At 41.8% G+C, this 18,101-nt stretch overlaps 1 protein-coding gene across 1 annotated transcript; it reads left to right on the top strand.

Annotated features, from left to right (window-relative positions):
* On the top strand, positions 1-16,633 carry ccz1 (CCZ1 homolog, vacuolar protein trafficking and biogenesis associated). Its single transcript, XM_084077912.1, has 17 exons — positions 1-143; positions 2,290-2,365; positions 2,475-2,571; positions 2,744-2,841; positions 3,406-3,499; positions 3,598-3,678; positions 3,769-3,816; positions 4,236-4,319; positions 5,148-5,323; positions 6,519-6,600; positions 7,241-7,302; positions 8,403-8,514; positions 9,718-9,751; positions 10,426-10,543; positions 14,353-14,511; positions 15,394-15,521; positions 16,020-16,633. Exons 2-17 carry the CDS (start codon positions 2,352-2,354, stop codon positions 16,073-16,075), a joined length of 1,443 nt encoding a protein of 480 aa, XP_083934038.1. The 5' UTR covers positions 1-143; positions 2,290-2,351; the 3' UTR covers positions 16,076-16,633.
* The last annotated feature ends 1,468 nt before the right edge of the window (positions 16,634-18,101 follow it).

Below are 18,101 nucleotides of genomic sequence, written 5' to 3'. Positions count from 1 at the left end.
TTCGCTGTCAGAAGCTGCACCAGGAAGTAAGCGGCGTCTCCCTCCTTCCTTCCTAAAGCTCATAATACTCAACGTTCACAGACATCTTCGCATAAACTACGACCCTGAACATTGTGAATGTTTCCAAATGCATGCACTGTAAGGTGAGTGTCACAGTTGTGTTGCGCTGTCATGTATAAAGTGTGTTTCAGCGAGCTGTACTCAATAGAAAACACAGCTGCTGGCGTCACAGCGAGCTAACTGAATAGCTACACAGACACACAAATTGAGCACCTAACGTTGGCTAATTGCTACATGTTGTTGTACTCACTGCTTTGCTAACGGGCCACAATAGATGTCTTTGTCGTTATAATCACAAGAGTCAAATAGGGAAAATAACTAAGCATGAACTATGCCAAGTTTGCGACCCTCCGTTCTAGGCCGGGGTTGTTATGCTGTAGGCAGTAGGCACTAGGCAGGCTTGGGGTTTCGCTTGTAACACTTATCGTTCTAGTGATCTGCTTGCTGCCCCTTGGGAATCACCAGGAGGCATGACATCAATTTACACAGCTATGCTGATTATTACACAACGTTATGTTACTGTGTCTTCTTCTGATGACACAGAGCCGTTTAACTGTTTTTGACGTTAAAGCCATGGATGGCTCAGCTGACCCAGGGCAAACCCTGTACTGGACTACTGGTCCTGGACTGGTAAAGTACTGGTTGGTTATTGGTGCTGCTAACTAAGGCCCAGAGAGAAACTGGCTAAACTACAAACTTTGGCATTAATTAAGTCCAAGTCACCAAGCAAAAAACGTAAGGTGTTATCCTTCTGATTTGAACTTTGAGCCTCCCTCACATCAGTTTCTGTTTCTCTCAAACCAACACTGAGATACTAATGCTTGTTTGCTTTTATCATGTAGTCTGGAGTACCGTAATGCTATTATGTCTGCAGACCATGGTCTCCCTCTAAACACATGTTTGTTAGAATTCATTTAAAATTCAGCTGCTGGAGTTCTGACCCAAACCAGAAGGAGAGCTCATATTACACCAATCTTAAAAATCTCAAAGCATTGGCTGCCTGTTAAATGTATGATTGATTTTAAGATCTTTTTTTGTTTCGTACGCATATCTCTCCTACACTTATTTACTATACAAGAAATGAGCCATATATATATCTCTCAGGTCCTTAGGGAGGATCCTTTTAATCATTCCCAAAACTAGAACTAAAATGGTGAGCAGGCATTTTGACACTTTTGGTCCGAGCCGCTGGAATGGCACCCAGAGGATCTGAGCGTGGCTCAGGATGTTTAAGGAATATTTAAACGCAAACTTGCCTGGCTTTTAACTAGGGTGTTTTAAGAGCCACCCACACCAAGAATAATAACTATAACCATAACCATAAATATCGTACAGTATATAATTTTTAAATAATTCTTGGTCAAGTGGATGCCGGAGTCCACACCACAGCTATGACGACTAGCTCCATTCGGAACGTCTCCCTCCGCTATATAGCTCCGAGATGAGTTTCCACGTTTGTCCGTGCCGTTTGAACGGGACATTTTTGAATAGTTTCCACTTTACATAATTCTTACCCCTTTCTGCACATCGTATCCAAAAAGTAAAGGTATTCTGCACTGCTCTCAGATGTTTTAACTTCTAGCGCCAAAGAAAAATCTAACTGATGGGTTGAATTGGGAAACATGGCCACAGGCTGACATTTTAAGCGATTTAAACGCTTATTTCAACCCGTTGAAATTTACTTTTTGGATACGATGTGCGGAAAAGGGTAAGAATCATGTATAGTGGGACATTATCCAAAATGTCCTGCTCAAACGGCACCGACAAATGTGGGACCTCATCTCGGAGCGGTAGCGGAGGGAGAGGTTCCAAATGGGGCTACTATGACGACATACTGTAGCTGTGGTGTGTATTACAAATTTATTCCAGTTTCTAGCTTTAGACTTTCGTTGCACATACTGTGCTGTGTGCATTGGTCTCTCTGCTGTTTCTGTGATTGTCATTGTTCGTAATGTTCTTGATTTGTTTGATTATTTTGGTTGTATGTGAAGCGCGGATGCAACGCAATGTGAGCTTATATATCTGCTATTTTCACTATTTTTGAAAATAACTGTTGCACCCCTACTTCTACTCACATACTTGTCTAATAGTAATTTGGCACCCAATATTTGTTTTCATTCCCAACTTTATTCTCTTGTATAGACTGGCATTTAGATGAACAAGAAGTTAGTCATTATCACTTTTAGATTTGCCACAGTATATGTGATCTTATTTCTCTTTTTTCTGCAGGTACACGGCATGCTAACCACGCTCTCCTTGGAACAGAGGAAGTCCAGACACAAGTCACACTAATGCTGATGATCAGGTATCGGATCAAGTCAAATGAAAGCATGAAGGTTTTAAGATCGCTATACGTATGTACTGTATGTTCATCAAGTTGTCTTCTCCCCTCTGTCTGTGTCTGTCTGTTGCAGTCCGAGAATGGCCTCGGGAATGCAAGAGAAACAGTACACTCCATCTCTGCTTAATTTCTTCGTTTACAACCCTTCATTCGGGCCACGGGAAGGAGAGGTGAGTCCTGCTTCCAGACAGTGTCTTGTTTGTTGTCATAGTGTCATCACTGTATGCTTGATCTGTCTCCATGGCATTGTTTATCATTGTTTATCAAAGTCAATATTTGCTGAAGGGTTGTTTTGATACGGTCCTTTAGTTTGAGCACTCCTATGATGTCTTGTTTTTTTAGGAGGAGAAGAAAATCCTGTTCTACTACCCCAGTGAGGTGGAGAAAAATGAGAAGATCCGGAATGTGGGCCTCTGTGAAGCCATTGTACAGTTTACCAGGTAGAGAGCTCTCTGTTCTTGAATCTGAAGAGTGCATAATCAATACTGTACTTCTCCCAGTGAGTGACTTACTACATGAAGTATATTTCTCTGTATCTGTTCTACATCAGAAAAGTAAAATGAATAAAACATTACTCTGACTTAGATAAACACTTAAGTTAGCCCTATTTTGAGCACGTTTTCTCCAATATAATGTCACTGCCCACAGAAGTTTGATTTTTTCCCCCCACATATCAAGAACTAATGAAACATGTATTCCGGTACCTAATTTTTGTCAAATTCTTTCCATAGCTGAATGTTGATTCCTTGGCAACAGTTTGCACACACCTCTTCTCATATATTGTCTTCAATTATAATATTTCATTCATTCCAATTCCCATTTTTCATTAATATTCCAGGTATTTTGTAAGATATACTGTACATTATAAGGTGGACCTCTGACTTCACGCTCATGTCACCATGACTCAGCCATAACCATATAAGGAGTTCCAAATGCAGCTACCCCCAAATATAGAGAGTGTTGTCAATGTGTCACCATGTGTCGCCTTTTTTTTTGTCTTTCAGGACATTTTGTCCGACAAAACCAGCTAAGTCTCTACATACACAGAAGAACCGGCAATTCTTCTTCGAGCCAGAGGACAGTTTCTGGGTAGTCATGGTACAAAATAAAACTCTCACTGTCTTTACTTGCAATGCATAAGGTGTTTGTTGAGACATTGTAGACATAATGGTTCTGTTTTCGAATTGCATTTTCAGGTTGTACGAAACCCAATGGTAGAGAAACCAAACAAAGATGGGAAACCTCCTACAGTAGAATATCAAGAAGAAGAGATTCTTGTAGGTCTTTTCAAGTAACTTTGGTTTTCTTATTTCTTATTGGGGAATGCTGTCCATACATAGCCTTACTGTACTCTCTTGCGTCCGCAGGACACAGTTTATGGTGCAGTCTTAAGGCAATGCTACAGTATGTACAAGGTAAGCACCAGTTTGCTTTCAAATACTTTCACAGCAGGCCAGTTTTGCTTGGTTATCAGAGATGCTCTTCATAAAATGCAGACAGTTTGACAACACACTACTATCACTGCATAGGCTGCCTTGGAAAGTATCATTTATTATTATAGTACATTTACCAGAATTCATGGCACGGCTTTTAGACACCGTCGAACCATTGTATTGTGTTATAAATGCTCTGTACTGTAGGTATTCTAGGGCTGGTCCATTGAACAAACCCCAATACCATACGCTTACTCACAAATTCAATCATCCCTTTTGCTATAACTTCCAAGACACATTTTCTGATTGGCACGGACCCTCAGTGGCACAAGGGCAAGCAATAGCAGAAGCTTTTGTACTCTATATGTAAAACATTAACGTTGTTATTGTTAATGCTGTAGCTCTTCAATGGCACATTCAGCAGAGCGATGGAGGCAGGCGGAGTGGAGCTTCTCATCCAGAAGCTTGAGAAGTTCTTCTACAGGGTAAGACGCTAAAAAACACATCTATCACCACGCTGCGACACTGACTAAATATTTGCTCTTGCCAGGTAGAGGAATAGTATACTCATATGTCATATAACTTCTTTTTTGTTGGTGGTATGGAAGTCAATCATGCCTGACTGTTACTACCTGATACTAAATGTCTACTTTGTGATGTACTGTAGCACTTTCATTTGATTGGCAGTCAGATAAACATTAGCTCCTCTTTTTTCATTCAGTGTAAACAGGCGTTGACACAGGACACATTTGGGGGAAAGTTCTCACATCATCCCGTGTTGGCAGACACGCCAGACTGCCGGCCGCCATAGCCTAATGATTCTTGATAAACGCACGACATTCATTAGTCCTGTTGGCGTTGTGCTAGCCACACGCCTCGATGTAAGGAGGGCCGGCTTTAGGCGCACCCGTTGAGATTATTAACGAGTGTGAATAATTAATGTGTAATGAAGAGGATACCCTCTGGTGCCTCTTAAGCTTTCGTGGGCTTCCCCTCTTCCAGAATGTAACTCAAAGACGCAGATGAGAGAGAAAAAAGCGAGAGCTGGTGGTGTACATGTCAGAGGTCGAATGTCAGAACCTCTCCTCTTGTCCTTGGGTGACTGGGGCGTTTTTAGAGAGCATGAGCCCAACTGTTTTTATTGCATTGGTAAGCGAGCACTAGTAATGCGGGTAAATGAACCCCTCTCTCTTTTCCATCTCCTGTTTCTGTGTCTTCATGTGCGCACTGGCACGTGCATGTGTGTGTGTGGTGTGGGCAATCTCCTGTTATTTCATGCATGTAAAATAATGTTTGTATGTGTCTGTGACCAGTATCTCCAGACGCTGCACCTACAGTCATGTGACCTGCTGGACGTGTTTGGTGGAATCAGCTTTTTCCCACTGGACAAGATGACGTACCTGAAGATCCAGTCCTTTGTGAACAGAGTGGAGGAGAGCCTCAGCCTGGTGAAATACACAGCCTTCCTCTACAACGACCAACTCATCTGGTACATGCTATTTCTGTGTACCCCCAAGTGACCAATCATCAGGCTGCTTGTCGTTGCTTTCGGGCAGAAAACCTTCTACCTCCATATTCTAACTTTTTGTGTTTTTTCGAAAATTAACGCCCTACTTGATCATACTACAGCGTCACACAAAAGCATCAAAAGTAGCAGCCGCCGTGTTTTGAGCTTGTTTATCTACTACTTTTGCTACTTTTGAATTTGAATCCTGAAAAATAACAGTTTTGGACATGAGGTTTCCACCCGACAGAGACGTTATACCACAGTCAATTTTAGATCACCTTCTGATTGATCGATTAAATACTTTGTTAGACAGAAATACAAGCAAATAAGTCCTGAGGACTTGTTTCCATTGGTGTCCTATGTATTCAATTCATAGTGACATTTAAATACACACAATAATATATCCTTGACATCATCAACACTAGTAGCAATAAAACACATATGTACAGTACAGTGAACAGTTGAGGGTGGGGGGGGCCTCCCCACTCTCTTAAGTGTGCGGCTGGCATTGTTGCCGTTTCCAATCCTATTACCACAGACTGGGTGGAACAGAGGCGGGCCCAAATAACCAGTAATCCTCTTTGTGGGATATATGCATTCTGATATCTCACTTGCCGTTTTAATTGCACTGTCAGCCGACCAGCTTGGCATGGATGGATTATGTGATTGCTAATGAATTGACTAGAGAGCAGCTTTCACTGCCTTAGCGAGTTAGCGTGACCCTTCATTATACTGTAAGCCTTTGAGGGATGCATGGGGAGATACTGTACATAAATTAGTTGGGTTTCTTGATTTTAACTGCTATTTACTCACATTGCTATGCCTCATTCTCACCAGCTACAGTGGTCATTCTTAGACAGCACACCTGATAACGTGCCAGTCAACAAAAGGATCAAAAAGTCATCAATCGATCAATAACCACCATTATTTATCAAATGATCAAATCTACTGCACATCTGGTTATCAATCTTCCTATCTAGCCCGTTATAGCACCCAATATTAATAATAAACCTTTTGTCTTGTATTCACTGACGTGAATGTGTCGAGGCGTTTAAAGTTGTGGATAACCACTTTCAACCTGTTACCTCTATTTTGGGCATGTCATGAAAAATTCACCGTACAACAAATAATATAGGGCTTAAGTGGTTAAACTCTGTGTGTCTGGTTGTGACTGCAGGAGCGGACTTGAACAGGACGATATGAGGATCCTGTACAAGTATCTGACCACCTCATTGTTTCCCAGGCACTCTGAACCAGAGGTGAGTAGAATTTAGTGACGAGTGATATAGTGCAGGGGTGGGATGTCATAAGCGACCAGGGAGAAAGACATGTCAAAATGGTTTAAAAAGAGATTGTGTGTGTGTGTGTGTGTGTGTGTGTGTGTGTGTGTGTGTGTGTGTGTGTGTGTGTGTGTGTGTGTGTGTGTGTGTGTGTGTGAAGAGGTGGAGGGATGAACTTAGGGAGGGACAGCTAGGTTGATTTTGAGTGAAAGAAAAGCTGTTTGGATAGAGGTGTGAGAGAAGGGAAGGTGATGGATTGAAGGAGCGAGAGAAGGGAAGGTGATGGATTGAAGGAGCGATAGAATGTTTTGAACAGGAAAGAGGAGGAGTGATCCACTGCTCTCTTTCTGACCTCTAGAAATCCACTCCTCTGCATGGTGTTTCCTCTACTGTGATGTCACTAATGTACATACCAAACTGCTCCAGACCAGAACATGTTATTTGATGGCCTGAAATGAGTTTCAAAATGTCATATTTGCAGCTCAAGATACACAGTAGCAGTAGTGAGTGTATGTTTTTTGAGTGTATGATAAAATGATGAATGTGTACCTCTCACTTCCGATGTAATGAGGTCTGTCTGTCTCTCCTTCTCTCTCTCCCCCCTCTATCCCCGTCCCAGCTGGCTGGTAGGGACTCTCCACTCAGGCCTGAGGTGGCAGGGAATCTGTTGCACTATGGAAGGTAAGCCTTTTAACGCTGTGTCTCCCCAGGTAAGAAGCTATCTGAGCACAACTACCTGACCTCCAGCTTCCCAATCAGGGTGCACCTGGAAAATAACTGCCTTTTTGATCACAGAAATATGCAGTATTAATTTAAGTCATTGTGTGTTTTGGCAACAGTCGCATTGTGGGACAAAGTGACCCATCTGATATAAATCACATGGGGATTACACATCACGCAGATGTGCATTAAAAGTGTGGAGATTCACCAATGGCAATCGGTGAACCGATATAAACATGCGCGATGCGACTGCACCGGTTGATTCAGTGTGCATCGGATACAATTGACGGCTGAAATGATTGAGTAAAATGATCGTGACCGCCCTACGTCCAAGTTCATGCTATCCCATCACATTTGTACTCATGTGTTATGTGACCCATGACTAAAGGGGAATTGGAGCTCATATGGTGGTCAGAGGACGCAAGTTGACTTCTGCTGACCTAGATCCTGTGCAGGGATCCTGCCTGCACAGCTGTAACAAGATAACAGAAGACGGCAATTAGGATTACACTGTAAAATCCTCAGTGTCAATTTATCCATTAACTCTCCGAGTTAGATTAACACTGTACTTACTGTGTAGATCATAGCTGTGATGCAGCAAATTATAGGGAAGTGAATGCAGCAAGGAGGGATTGACATGTAAGATTTGGATCCTGGTGGGACTCAAACCCAAGGATGCTGTGGATAACTGGAACTCATTGATTTCCATTCCCATTTACTGTACGTTTCAGTCATTAAGATGACTTAAAATGCATCCATGAAATAAGGTTCAAGTTCTAGGTCACATTACAAGCAAACAGTTGTACTGTACAAGTTCAAGGCTCAGACAGAGCCATGGTTTCTTTGTGCTGGGCTCTTTCATCTATTTCCATGAAATGTTCTGAGAACAGGTTGTGTAATGCGTGACTAGATTTCAGTCAATGTTTTAAATGTTTAATCTCATCTGATGCCTGCCTGTTTTTATTAGAGGAAGGTGTTAGTGTGTCAGTTTTGACTTGCAACAAGCATGAGGCAATGTTTTTTCATCCTCTCTCTCTTCTGTTTTCTTCCTTTCTTTTCAGGTTTCTCACAGGACCGTCCAACCTCAAAGATCCCGAGGCCAAATTCAGATTTCCCCGAATATTTGTCAACACAGAGGACAGCTATGAGGAACTGCATCTGATCGTTTATAAGGTGACACTACATTTGCGTGACTAATGACGAGCTAAGCCCCCGCTTGTGTTTGTGACAGCCTAGTCGGTTTAATCTCTTGAATCATCCAGGGGCTTTATTTTTAATGCTTTAACCCATTTTGGGCGGGAACCCCTATTTGTAACTATACCCAGTGTTGCAATGCTGAATTGGAACGTGGTTGCACTCTATTTTAATGACGTGACGTGCACGTCGGTTAACACCTACACTACAGGTCACACAATGGACAATTGATATGCATCTAGGCTCATTCCTATGTTAATTCACCTGGTGTGAGTCAGGAGCCTTTGTAAACTTTGTCGAGGTGTGAATTTAAAGTTGTTTTAAATCTATGCATGTACCTGCGCGTGCTCCAGGTCAAATTGGTTCCTGCACGGCGTGCAAGGCCGTCCCATGAGCAATGCAACCCTGACTATACCTCTCAAGACGCGAACCCCTTTGGGGTTCCTGTTGCTAAGTACAGTATATAGCAACATCATTTTTTTGTATTTTTGTAATACATATTTGAGGTTTTTCAGAAAACTTACGTCAGGATTTAGAAGGCCTTTTTAGAATCGGCCTCAGGTCTAAATGGGTTAAAACATGGAATAGGTAAGAATAGAATTAGGCTGAAGGGCCTCGCTGCACTGTCTAATGATATGGATTTTTTGGGAAGGGGGTTAATAAATGGCAGAGTATTAACATGATCAAGTGTGTCCCTCATTGCATTAAAGCCACTAGAAAACAAGTCTAAAATAGCCTTCTAACTGTGTAATTTGGGGTCTTACATATAGTATTAGAAATGAATTTCAATCCAAATTTGAAATATTGTCATTTCAGTTATGTAAACCTTAATGACATTAGGTTTGAATCGGCTGCGTGTGGTTATGCTCAGATATTTGCTAGGAACATTTGCAATAAATTCTGCAAACCAATCATGAAAATGCATGTCAGTAATCCCTCCCAAACAGGTGCAACAAAACCTCTGCTCCAGGAGCAGGACCTCCTTCTGAGTTTGAATCAACTTGTGTTTGTCTCTCTCTCCCTCTATCTCTTTTGTGGATGCTTAATGAGACACTCAACTTTGATATCATATGCATTTTTACTATTTCAAGCCAAATTACCAGAGGCTTTAATGTCATACTGTACTGTATGTAGCCTTCCCCGGTCTGTACTCAAAACTGCATTCAATCTGCTCCTTTTCAGGCAATGAGTGCGTCAGTTTGTTTTATGATCAGCGGTAAGTAATCACACTATTAGTCATATGATATGTCACATGTTCATTGTCCTCCCATGAAATGAATGCCAGTAACCAGTAAAATTATTATAGATTTAGGCCATTTCGGTTTTATCCAGCCTTGTTCAGAATAGAGCACCGAAGTCTGACATCACCGCCGCTAGAGGGCTCTATCCCCTGGTCTACAGAGTTATTTTTTGAGTTGGAATTCCCATAGGCAAATCTTAGATCGCGTCATATAAGAACTATAAGAACGCGCCATATAAGAGAAAAATAATGATAATAATCACCCCGGCGATTTTACTCAAAAATAGAGAAATAGAGAATCTAGGGGTACATCGCCAATGTCTCAAATGTATATTTTTCTACTTGATAAATACTCAGAAGGGGATCTCTGATGATATCAAAGAAAAGGACCCGCAACATTGTCAAGAACTTGCAAAAAAAATGTGCTCTTTATTCGACGTTTCGGTCATTAGACCTTCATCAGTACAGACAATCATCGGCATCGGCCTCTTAAAAAAAAAACTTGATAAATACTAAAATGTGATTCTGGTCCCTTACACATAATCCCACATGACCCATATGTTTTCCCTCCCACCTCGCTCTTTCCTTCTTGCCCCACTTGTTACTCTTTCCTTGCCTCTATATCTCAACCCCCCCCCCTCTCTCTCTAGCCTCGGTGGAGCTGACGAGGGAGTTCTGTGAGGAGCTAGATGGACTTGTGGGGCCCCAGCTCACCTTGCTGGCATCTGACATCTGCGAGCAGTTCAACATCAATCGCAGGATATCAGGGTAAGTGAATCTGAAACCACTGAATCTGAAATGTAATCCCACTTAACAGCTTCAGTAGCTGTACAGGACCCTCTCATCACAAGTACAGGGACATCAAAATGCTCACGTTGCTGGTGGTATAGCACTGAAAACGCGTCGCTATGCGACATGTCAGTGTGATGTGTTTATGTGTCAATTTTAGAGTTCCAATTTTGTCTGCTCAGTTTGTTGTTTCATCACTTCTATTTTCGCTTCCCCTGTATCCTGTATGAGTTCTCTCTCCTGATCCCGAACTGAAAATGTATTTTCTGTTTACTAAAGAGCTGGAGAGACGGGGTCTGAAAACTATAGGAGTGATTACTATCTGACTGTAGACTGGCACAAATCAAACGACAATCAACAATGCACAAGTATTTGAAGATGGAGCATCCAACCATCACAGAGAAACTGAAGTGTTCCCAAACAGGAGAGGTTAATTATAGAGTACAGAAGTCCTGACGTCACTCGTTCATCCCCTGGTTTGTAAAGTAATTTCTCTATGGAGAATAACATTGGGTCATCTTAGAATTGTCTCATATAAGAATTGTGTTCCAAAAATAAACAAACTGTCTCGGCGATATTGTCAGGGAGGAGGCTCTGTATCGTTTATGATAGTCAATCACTTATATTTGATACAGTCTGTTTCTGGTGAAAATTTGACTAATTCAGCGGAAGTAACTTAAGAGTTTTATCACCGTCAGTTGATGCTTCATATCCATATGAGTCAAACCGCCGGGATCATTTGTTTATTTTTGGAACACCGTTCTTATTTGACGCGATATTAAAGACGTCTATGGGAATTCAGAATGGGGGTGGAAAACCGCAAACCAGGTAGGATGTGTAAATGACGTCAGACTCTATAACAGGAGTATCCAAGCTCTTCCTTCTCAGTTGCCAACATGACAGGATTTAGGGCTGTGCGTGCAGCATGCTGTGTATGGTGCGCTTGCTTATTGCTCGGGCCCGGTTTGCGAGACTCATGGCCACTTGCCTGTCTTGTTGTAAAGTGATTTTAAGGATGTTGAGATGACAAAAAACAGCTCTTCTCTTACCTAACCCCCCTGGGGAACAGAAACGTGTTGTAAAGCGTGCTTGCTTAATATGAAGATGTGGCAACTCAGAATTTAAGCTCCACTCTTTCGGTGCATGCCCATACTGAACCCAACATACTGTACTGTTACACCCCTAACACCTAATACACATCCACATACCGCAGAGGTGCAATTAGCTGGGTTTCTCCGGTTGCATCTCCCACTGACCCGTTTTAATTTGAAAGGCATGAATAATGTTGTAGTGTTCTGTGACACGTTTGTTACACAAGCCTTGCATGTTAACATTAAGATTAAGCACCTCGTTGAGGCCCTGGACATTGAGGGTTGACAAGTTGCGCATGGCGTGTGGTTAATTGACGTCTATTGTTTTCTTAAGTACAGACAACAAGCTGTTGGAGCGAAAGGCTACAGACTAGTGGTAGGGAGAGATGGTGGCAAGGGAGTGTCCTGAGAGTGACTGCCATACAGATACGTAATAAATGCTAATAAATCTTTTTTTTTCTTCTTCCCAAAATCATCCCACGGCCCAGGTCGGACCTCAGCCTTAACCCTAAAGCTAGCTTAAGTAGCTTAATATAATGTAGTCTTTAAGTTAATCTAAATGTTTTTATTTCTTTTTTTCTGCACAGTGTTTGGTCATATTCCAGTAGTACTCAATGACAGACTCACTATCTTAGTTTAGTTATTTTTTTTGGGGAGGGGGGGTTTATCACAAAGCACTTCCCTCTGTGATTATACCCAACAGACAGTGTCACTTGACAGCACCACGCATTCAATCCCTTTTTGAATTGACCCAAATAGGGACGACAGCGTCAGACGAGACTCTTGTTACTCCATCGGATATTGTCACAGGCGCACTTCTTGTGGGGTAACACAAGCGTTGGGGCCAGTGTTACTTGGGAGCCTGGCACGCTGGACGACGGTACTCCGCCAACCCTACTGATAACTGGAGATAAGCGCTGACCAGTAACCCAAGACTCTGGACTCCGTGGCTTGGACAGTTTGACGAGCCTCTTTTTAGTCATCCGAGTGAAGAATAGAGTGAATAAGTAATGCTGGCCCAAAAAGTCCATTGCTGGCACCCAGCCCATGTCCTCTGACCAAGACTGCCGGAACTGTCGAGTAGGCTCAGATAGGGTGATACGACAGGAGGGATGCTTGAGTTTAATGTGTCTACCCACAGTCACACACACACACACACACACACACACACACACACACACACACACACACACACACACACACACACACACACACACACACACACACACACACACACACACACACACACACAGTGGGCAGTGGCACTCTGCTGCTGCATACACTTACAACACACACGTTACTGATTAACACGTTCATACACGTGTACTCGGTTCTCTGCCACATGCATGCACAGTCATACCCTTACACACATGTTCTTTTAACGGAGGGTCACAATTTGAAAGATGACTTGTAATGGTGGAGATAACTTCTGCAGCGAGTTTGGAAGCTCACAGACCACCATGTTGACTCTTTGCTTCCACAGTTTAATGTCAAACTCATGTTACAGGAACAGAATTCACTGCAGGAGTGTGTTGAACAACTCAAAGAGCGGCTTTCATTATCCCATTAAGATCTGAAGCCCATTCTACAAATGCCTTCTAAATCAGTAGTTTGCACACTTTCAAGATTTTTTAAAAAAGGTTCAAAAATAGCAGATGTATAAGCTCGCCGCACGGCACGAAGTCCAGTGAGCTTGTATATCTGCTATTTTTGAATAGCCAACGCTAAAATCTAAAATTACAGCCGGTTTTAATGGGTTAAAGTCAAAACACATTTTTGCATGGGGTAGGCTATAACGTAGGTTATTCATTCATGTATTGTAGATTTTGTTACTTCTCACGCAGGTGCAGATTTTGTTTCAGAATTCTGTGCAGAACAGCGCCATCAGCTGTAGTCTGCGTAGTGTGTTTGAAGCAACTTTTAACACGAGACATCGCCAATCAGCGATCACCCACTATCACCCAATTTGATCTCCCGACGTAGTCGCAGTTAGTCAGGACAAGACAGCCTGGTCTCTAGAGGCCTTTATGCTCTCACTTTCTCCTACACACTTCTCAGTTACAGATACGGTTGTTTTTCTTTTTTTCTTTCTTTTTATGCCTGGGTGTTTGGAATGACAAAAGTAGCCTCAAGAAAGACAGACGCGTGCGTTCGACAATATATCCATGAGGCGGATCCACATACAGTACACACTTTACCTCTGCAAAAAGTGTCCATGCCGACAAATTTAACCCATTTAGACCTGGAACACCTATACGTCATTATACCTTTCAATCCGGGAACCCCTTTTTGTGTAGATGTTGCTATGTACAGTATATACGGTAGCAACATACATTTCTTTTTACATTTTTTAATAGAAAGTATTTGAAGCTTTCAGAAAACTTGGGTCAGGATTTAGAATTACGCCTCAGGTCTAAATTAGTTAATAAACATTGAGTCATAAAAAGAATTAGTAGGCCGGTGCCCATCTAGTATATTAAATAAACGTACTGTATATAATAAATATTATATATTTAAATCATAAAGTTTCTTCTGACTTAATAATATAATGTCAAGATTTATATTCCTTTTTCTTTTTTCTTAAACTTTATTTAACACAAGTGTATACATCAACAATAGATATGTTGTTGGTATTTAATCTCCCTACTGTATACATTTTCTAGTTTAATATATTCTTTCATTTCTATGTCCACCTAGGCCAGACAAGGAGCCCCAGTTCAAGTTCATCTACTTCAACCACATGAACTTGGCAGAGAAGAGCACCATCCACATGAGGAAAACAGCCAGCGTGTCGCTGACCTCTGTTCATCCTGACCTCATGAAGATCTTGGGAGACATTAATTGTGACTTTGCCAGGTGATTTGTTTAAAACATCACTATGTAACTTATTTATTTTATTAAATAACTTTTTGTTATTGGCAGGGCTTTTTTTTGTGCCTTTATTGATAGGATAGTAGTTTGACAGGAAATGGGGAGTGACATGCAGCAAAGGCTGTCGGGATCGGGACTGGGAACCCGCAACGCACTGTCAGGCTACTTTGGAGCCTAGGTGCCGGGACCGCTATGCCAGCAATTCGGGCCATGTAACTTTTTTTATGAATAAAAGGCAATTTTGTCCAATCTGTATGGTGGAGTATGTCAATACGATATAACTTTTGGGGTGGTTGTATTTAGTCTCCCTGCTCTTCTACTGAGACATTTAGATCGTGTCAAAGGTCATGTCTCACCTAGACACAGGATCTGACACGCATTGAATTTATCCCCAGAGCAAGCATGCCGGGCCGGCTCTATTAGTCAATGGTAAAAATGTCAGCACTTAAGCAGGAAACCAGGTTCAAATTTGGTGTAGAGGAGGAAAGTTACATAGTAGTGCTGCTGTAATTTGCCTGTTGGATTCAATAAAAGCAGTTTTGTATACTGCCATATGTAGTAAACATTTAATTTAGACTGTCTACCTAATGTTATACCGTCCTTGCCCAGCGTATTCCATGCTCCTCATTGCTCTGGTTTTATATCTTTATACTGTGTGTGTGTGTGTGTGTGTGTGTGTGTGTGTGTGTGTGTGTGTGTGTGTGTGTGTGTGTGTGTGTGTGTGTGTGTGTGTGTGTGTGTGTGTGTGTGTGTGTGTGTGTGTGTGTGTGTGTGTGTGTGTGTGTGTGTGTGTGGATGTAGATGTAGATGTAGATGTAGATGTAGATATAGATGTATAACTTCTTTTTTTTATCCCCACCCCCCCAGAGTTGATGAAGATGAAGAAATTATTGTAAAAGCTATGACGGACTACTGGGTAGTTGGCAAGAAGTCAGACCAGAGAGAATTGTACGTCATCCTGAACCAGAAGAATGCCAATCTGATTGAAGTAAACGGTACGACTAACATGAACGACTCGCCTTGCTTTAGCTCTGTTCAGTGGTTTTCAGTGGCAGAGACCACTGATAGTCTTTTCTCCTGAGAAGGCAGTTGCCTTCACCTGGGAACAGGTCTAAAATAAGGGTACAGTGATGAGCACATTTGTTCAAATTAAAATGAAATGCATTATTTTTTTAAAGCACACCAAAGAGAGAGATTACAGATTTGTGTAAGGCCAGATAAAAAAAAACAAGGGGTTTACAAAACATCTTACTTCAATGGGACAAAAATGCAAATGCCCAACTGGACTGAATCACGGTAGAATACAGCATGGTGGGATATGGTAGCAATTAATTACATTACAACATACTGTACGTAGACATGAATAAAAATGAACCCAGATGACATCCACCCAGCAACGTGGACTTGCGTGCCACTATCGCCACAATAAATCTGTCCCAATACTTAATCTCCCATGTAACCATCGCTGCCCTTCTGTCTCTCCCCCCATACAGAGGAAGTTAAGAGGCTTTGTGCAACACAGTTCAACAATATATTCTTCTTGGACTGACAGCCATTCCAGAGATCTCTCAGGACGACAGAGAGACTTGTAAAGATAACTGGAAGAGCAGAGGAGGAATGAGACACATGGACTGTTTTAACCACACTAAAAACTGTCAGCATCAAAGGGTATTATGACAGCATCAGTGTAATGCAATAATTGCATTGTGAAAAGAAAAGAAAACAATTGAAGCTTTTCACATCCTTTTTTTTAGATTTTTATTTAACCTATACAAATTGTAATTAAATGTAAAATCAGAATTCCACTGTACATGTACTTAATTTGATTTGTTGCCTTGTACATACATTGCCTGGTATGAGTTGGTTAACTGTTAATGATGGTGTCATGTAAGTGACATCACTTGTTCTCACTTTTTTTTTTTTTTTTTTATGGAGACGACCAGACATGGTCAGTCAAAATGGATTCCAAACCCTACACACAAACCTACATGTTTTCTTAATGTTTGATTAATAAGCTTGTATAGTTTTGAAATAAGATACCATCACGTCACAAAAGTATTGTGGTTTGCTGCCCAAACTTTAAATAAATTAAGAAATTCTAATTTTACTGATTATAAAGAAAATGCATTTTTGAAGCTGTTCTAAACCATTAAAGCTGCAGTGTGTGATACTGTTCGTTCGGTATGCCACATGCCCAACTTACTACGACAACCAAAGTGGGAGCATACTTGGACCACACAGAGGGAGGCATGGGTATGAGAGTGAGGGAGGTCCTCAACCTGGGAGCAGCTCAGGGAGAGGAAACTGAAGTCTTTGAACAGCTTTGATTTGGGCCCATAGAGGGGACCAGAACTCTGATGTAGCCTGCTACGCTGTGGATCAGCTCATACTGAACACACTGAATGACCAAAGACTTGTATCACTAACAATTTTGACATGATGCGGAAATTTCATCTGCAACTAAGCTGGCTGATGTCAGTGTGTAGTCACCTTTGCAGTGGAGTTGAACCAGTCCATCTTAATGACAGACTGACCAACCAACTGCGTCACACACACAGTGTGGTGATTGGGCCCCCTCTCATTCCATCTAACAGCTGAGAAAATGGCAGATCATGTTCTCTCTAGGTCAGGGGTGTCAAACTCATTTTAGTTCATGGGCTGGATTGGGCAAAATGTGACTTCATGTGGGTAGGACCAGTGTTGCAATGCTGAATTGGAACATGGTTGCACTCTATTTTAATGACGTGACGCGCACGTCGCTTAACACCTACACTACAGGTCACACAATGGACAATTGATATGCATCTAGGCTCATTCCGGTGTGAGTCGGGAGCCTTTGTAAACTTTATTGAGGTGGTAATTTAAAGTTGTTTTAAATCTATGCGTGTGCCTGCGTGTGCTCCTGGTCAAATGGGTTCCTGCACGGCGTGCAAAGCCGTCTCATGTGCAATGCAACCCTGGGTAGGACCAGTTGTGCACACGTGTTCTCCTACAGCGGCTTTGTTTTTCAATCTTCTCTCGTGTGTCCCTCTGCTATAACTACAACATATTCCAGCTTACAAATTACTTTTCTTAAGCAGATTCCCAAGCTATCATTACTTTTAGAAATTGTTCAAATTTGAAAATTCTATCACACATGGACCACGCGAAGACATGAAAACCCTGCAGTCATCAAAAAGCTTTCTGGTTTATACAGTAAATCTCGATCATCGTGGAACTGGCCACACCTGCAGCAGCCCGACTGCACAGTTCACTTTATATGGATATAGAAACACCCTTGAATTAAACATCTGCTTGTATATCGACGAGGACAAAGAAGTGGAATATCACCCATTTTGTTTAATGGCAGAATAGGCTGTGTGCATAACTGTAGTCCTGGGTTTCCAGAAGGTGGCATACACATTTCCTCTTCCAGTTCAGTTTCCCATAACTTGTTAAGGGCTCAGCAGCAGATTTAAATCGGAAACACATATCACACTTTAAAATGTGCTTCTGGTTAAAATCTTAACACGTTTGTTGGGGCCTTGCATGTGACATTAAGCACCTTGATGCACTGGTACGGCTGGGGAATTGAC

Source organism: Gymnoscopelus microlampas (assembly GCF_963454915.1).
Source record: "Gymnoscopelus microlampas genome assembly, chromosome: 14".
NCBI lineage: Eukaryota > Metazoa > Chordata > Actinopteri > Myctophiformes > Myctophidae > Gymnoscopelus > Gymnoscopelus microlampas.
This window is presented reverse-complemented; position numbering and strand designations above follow the sequence as displayed.

Excerpts from the sequence above, each read along its gene's own strand:
- ccz1 (XM_084077912.1), top strand. Across the intron at positions 3,500-3,597 it reads ACAGTTTCTGGGTAGTCATG|GTTGTACGAAACCCAATGGT; the intron begins GTACAAAATAAA and ends TTGCATTTTCAG. Across the intron at positions 9,752-10,425 it reads AGTTTGTTTTATGATCAGCG|CCTCGGTGGAGCTGACGAGG; the intron begins GTAAGTAATCAC and ends CTCTCTCTCTAG.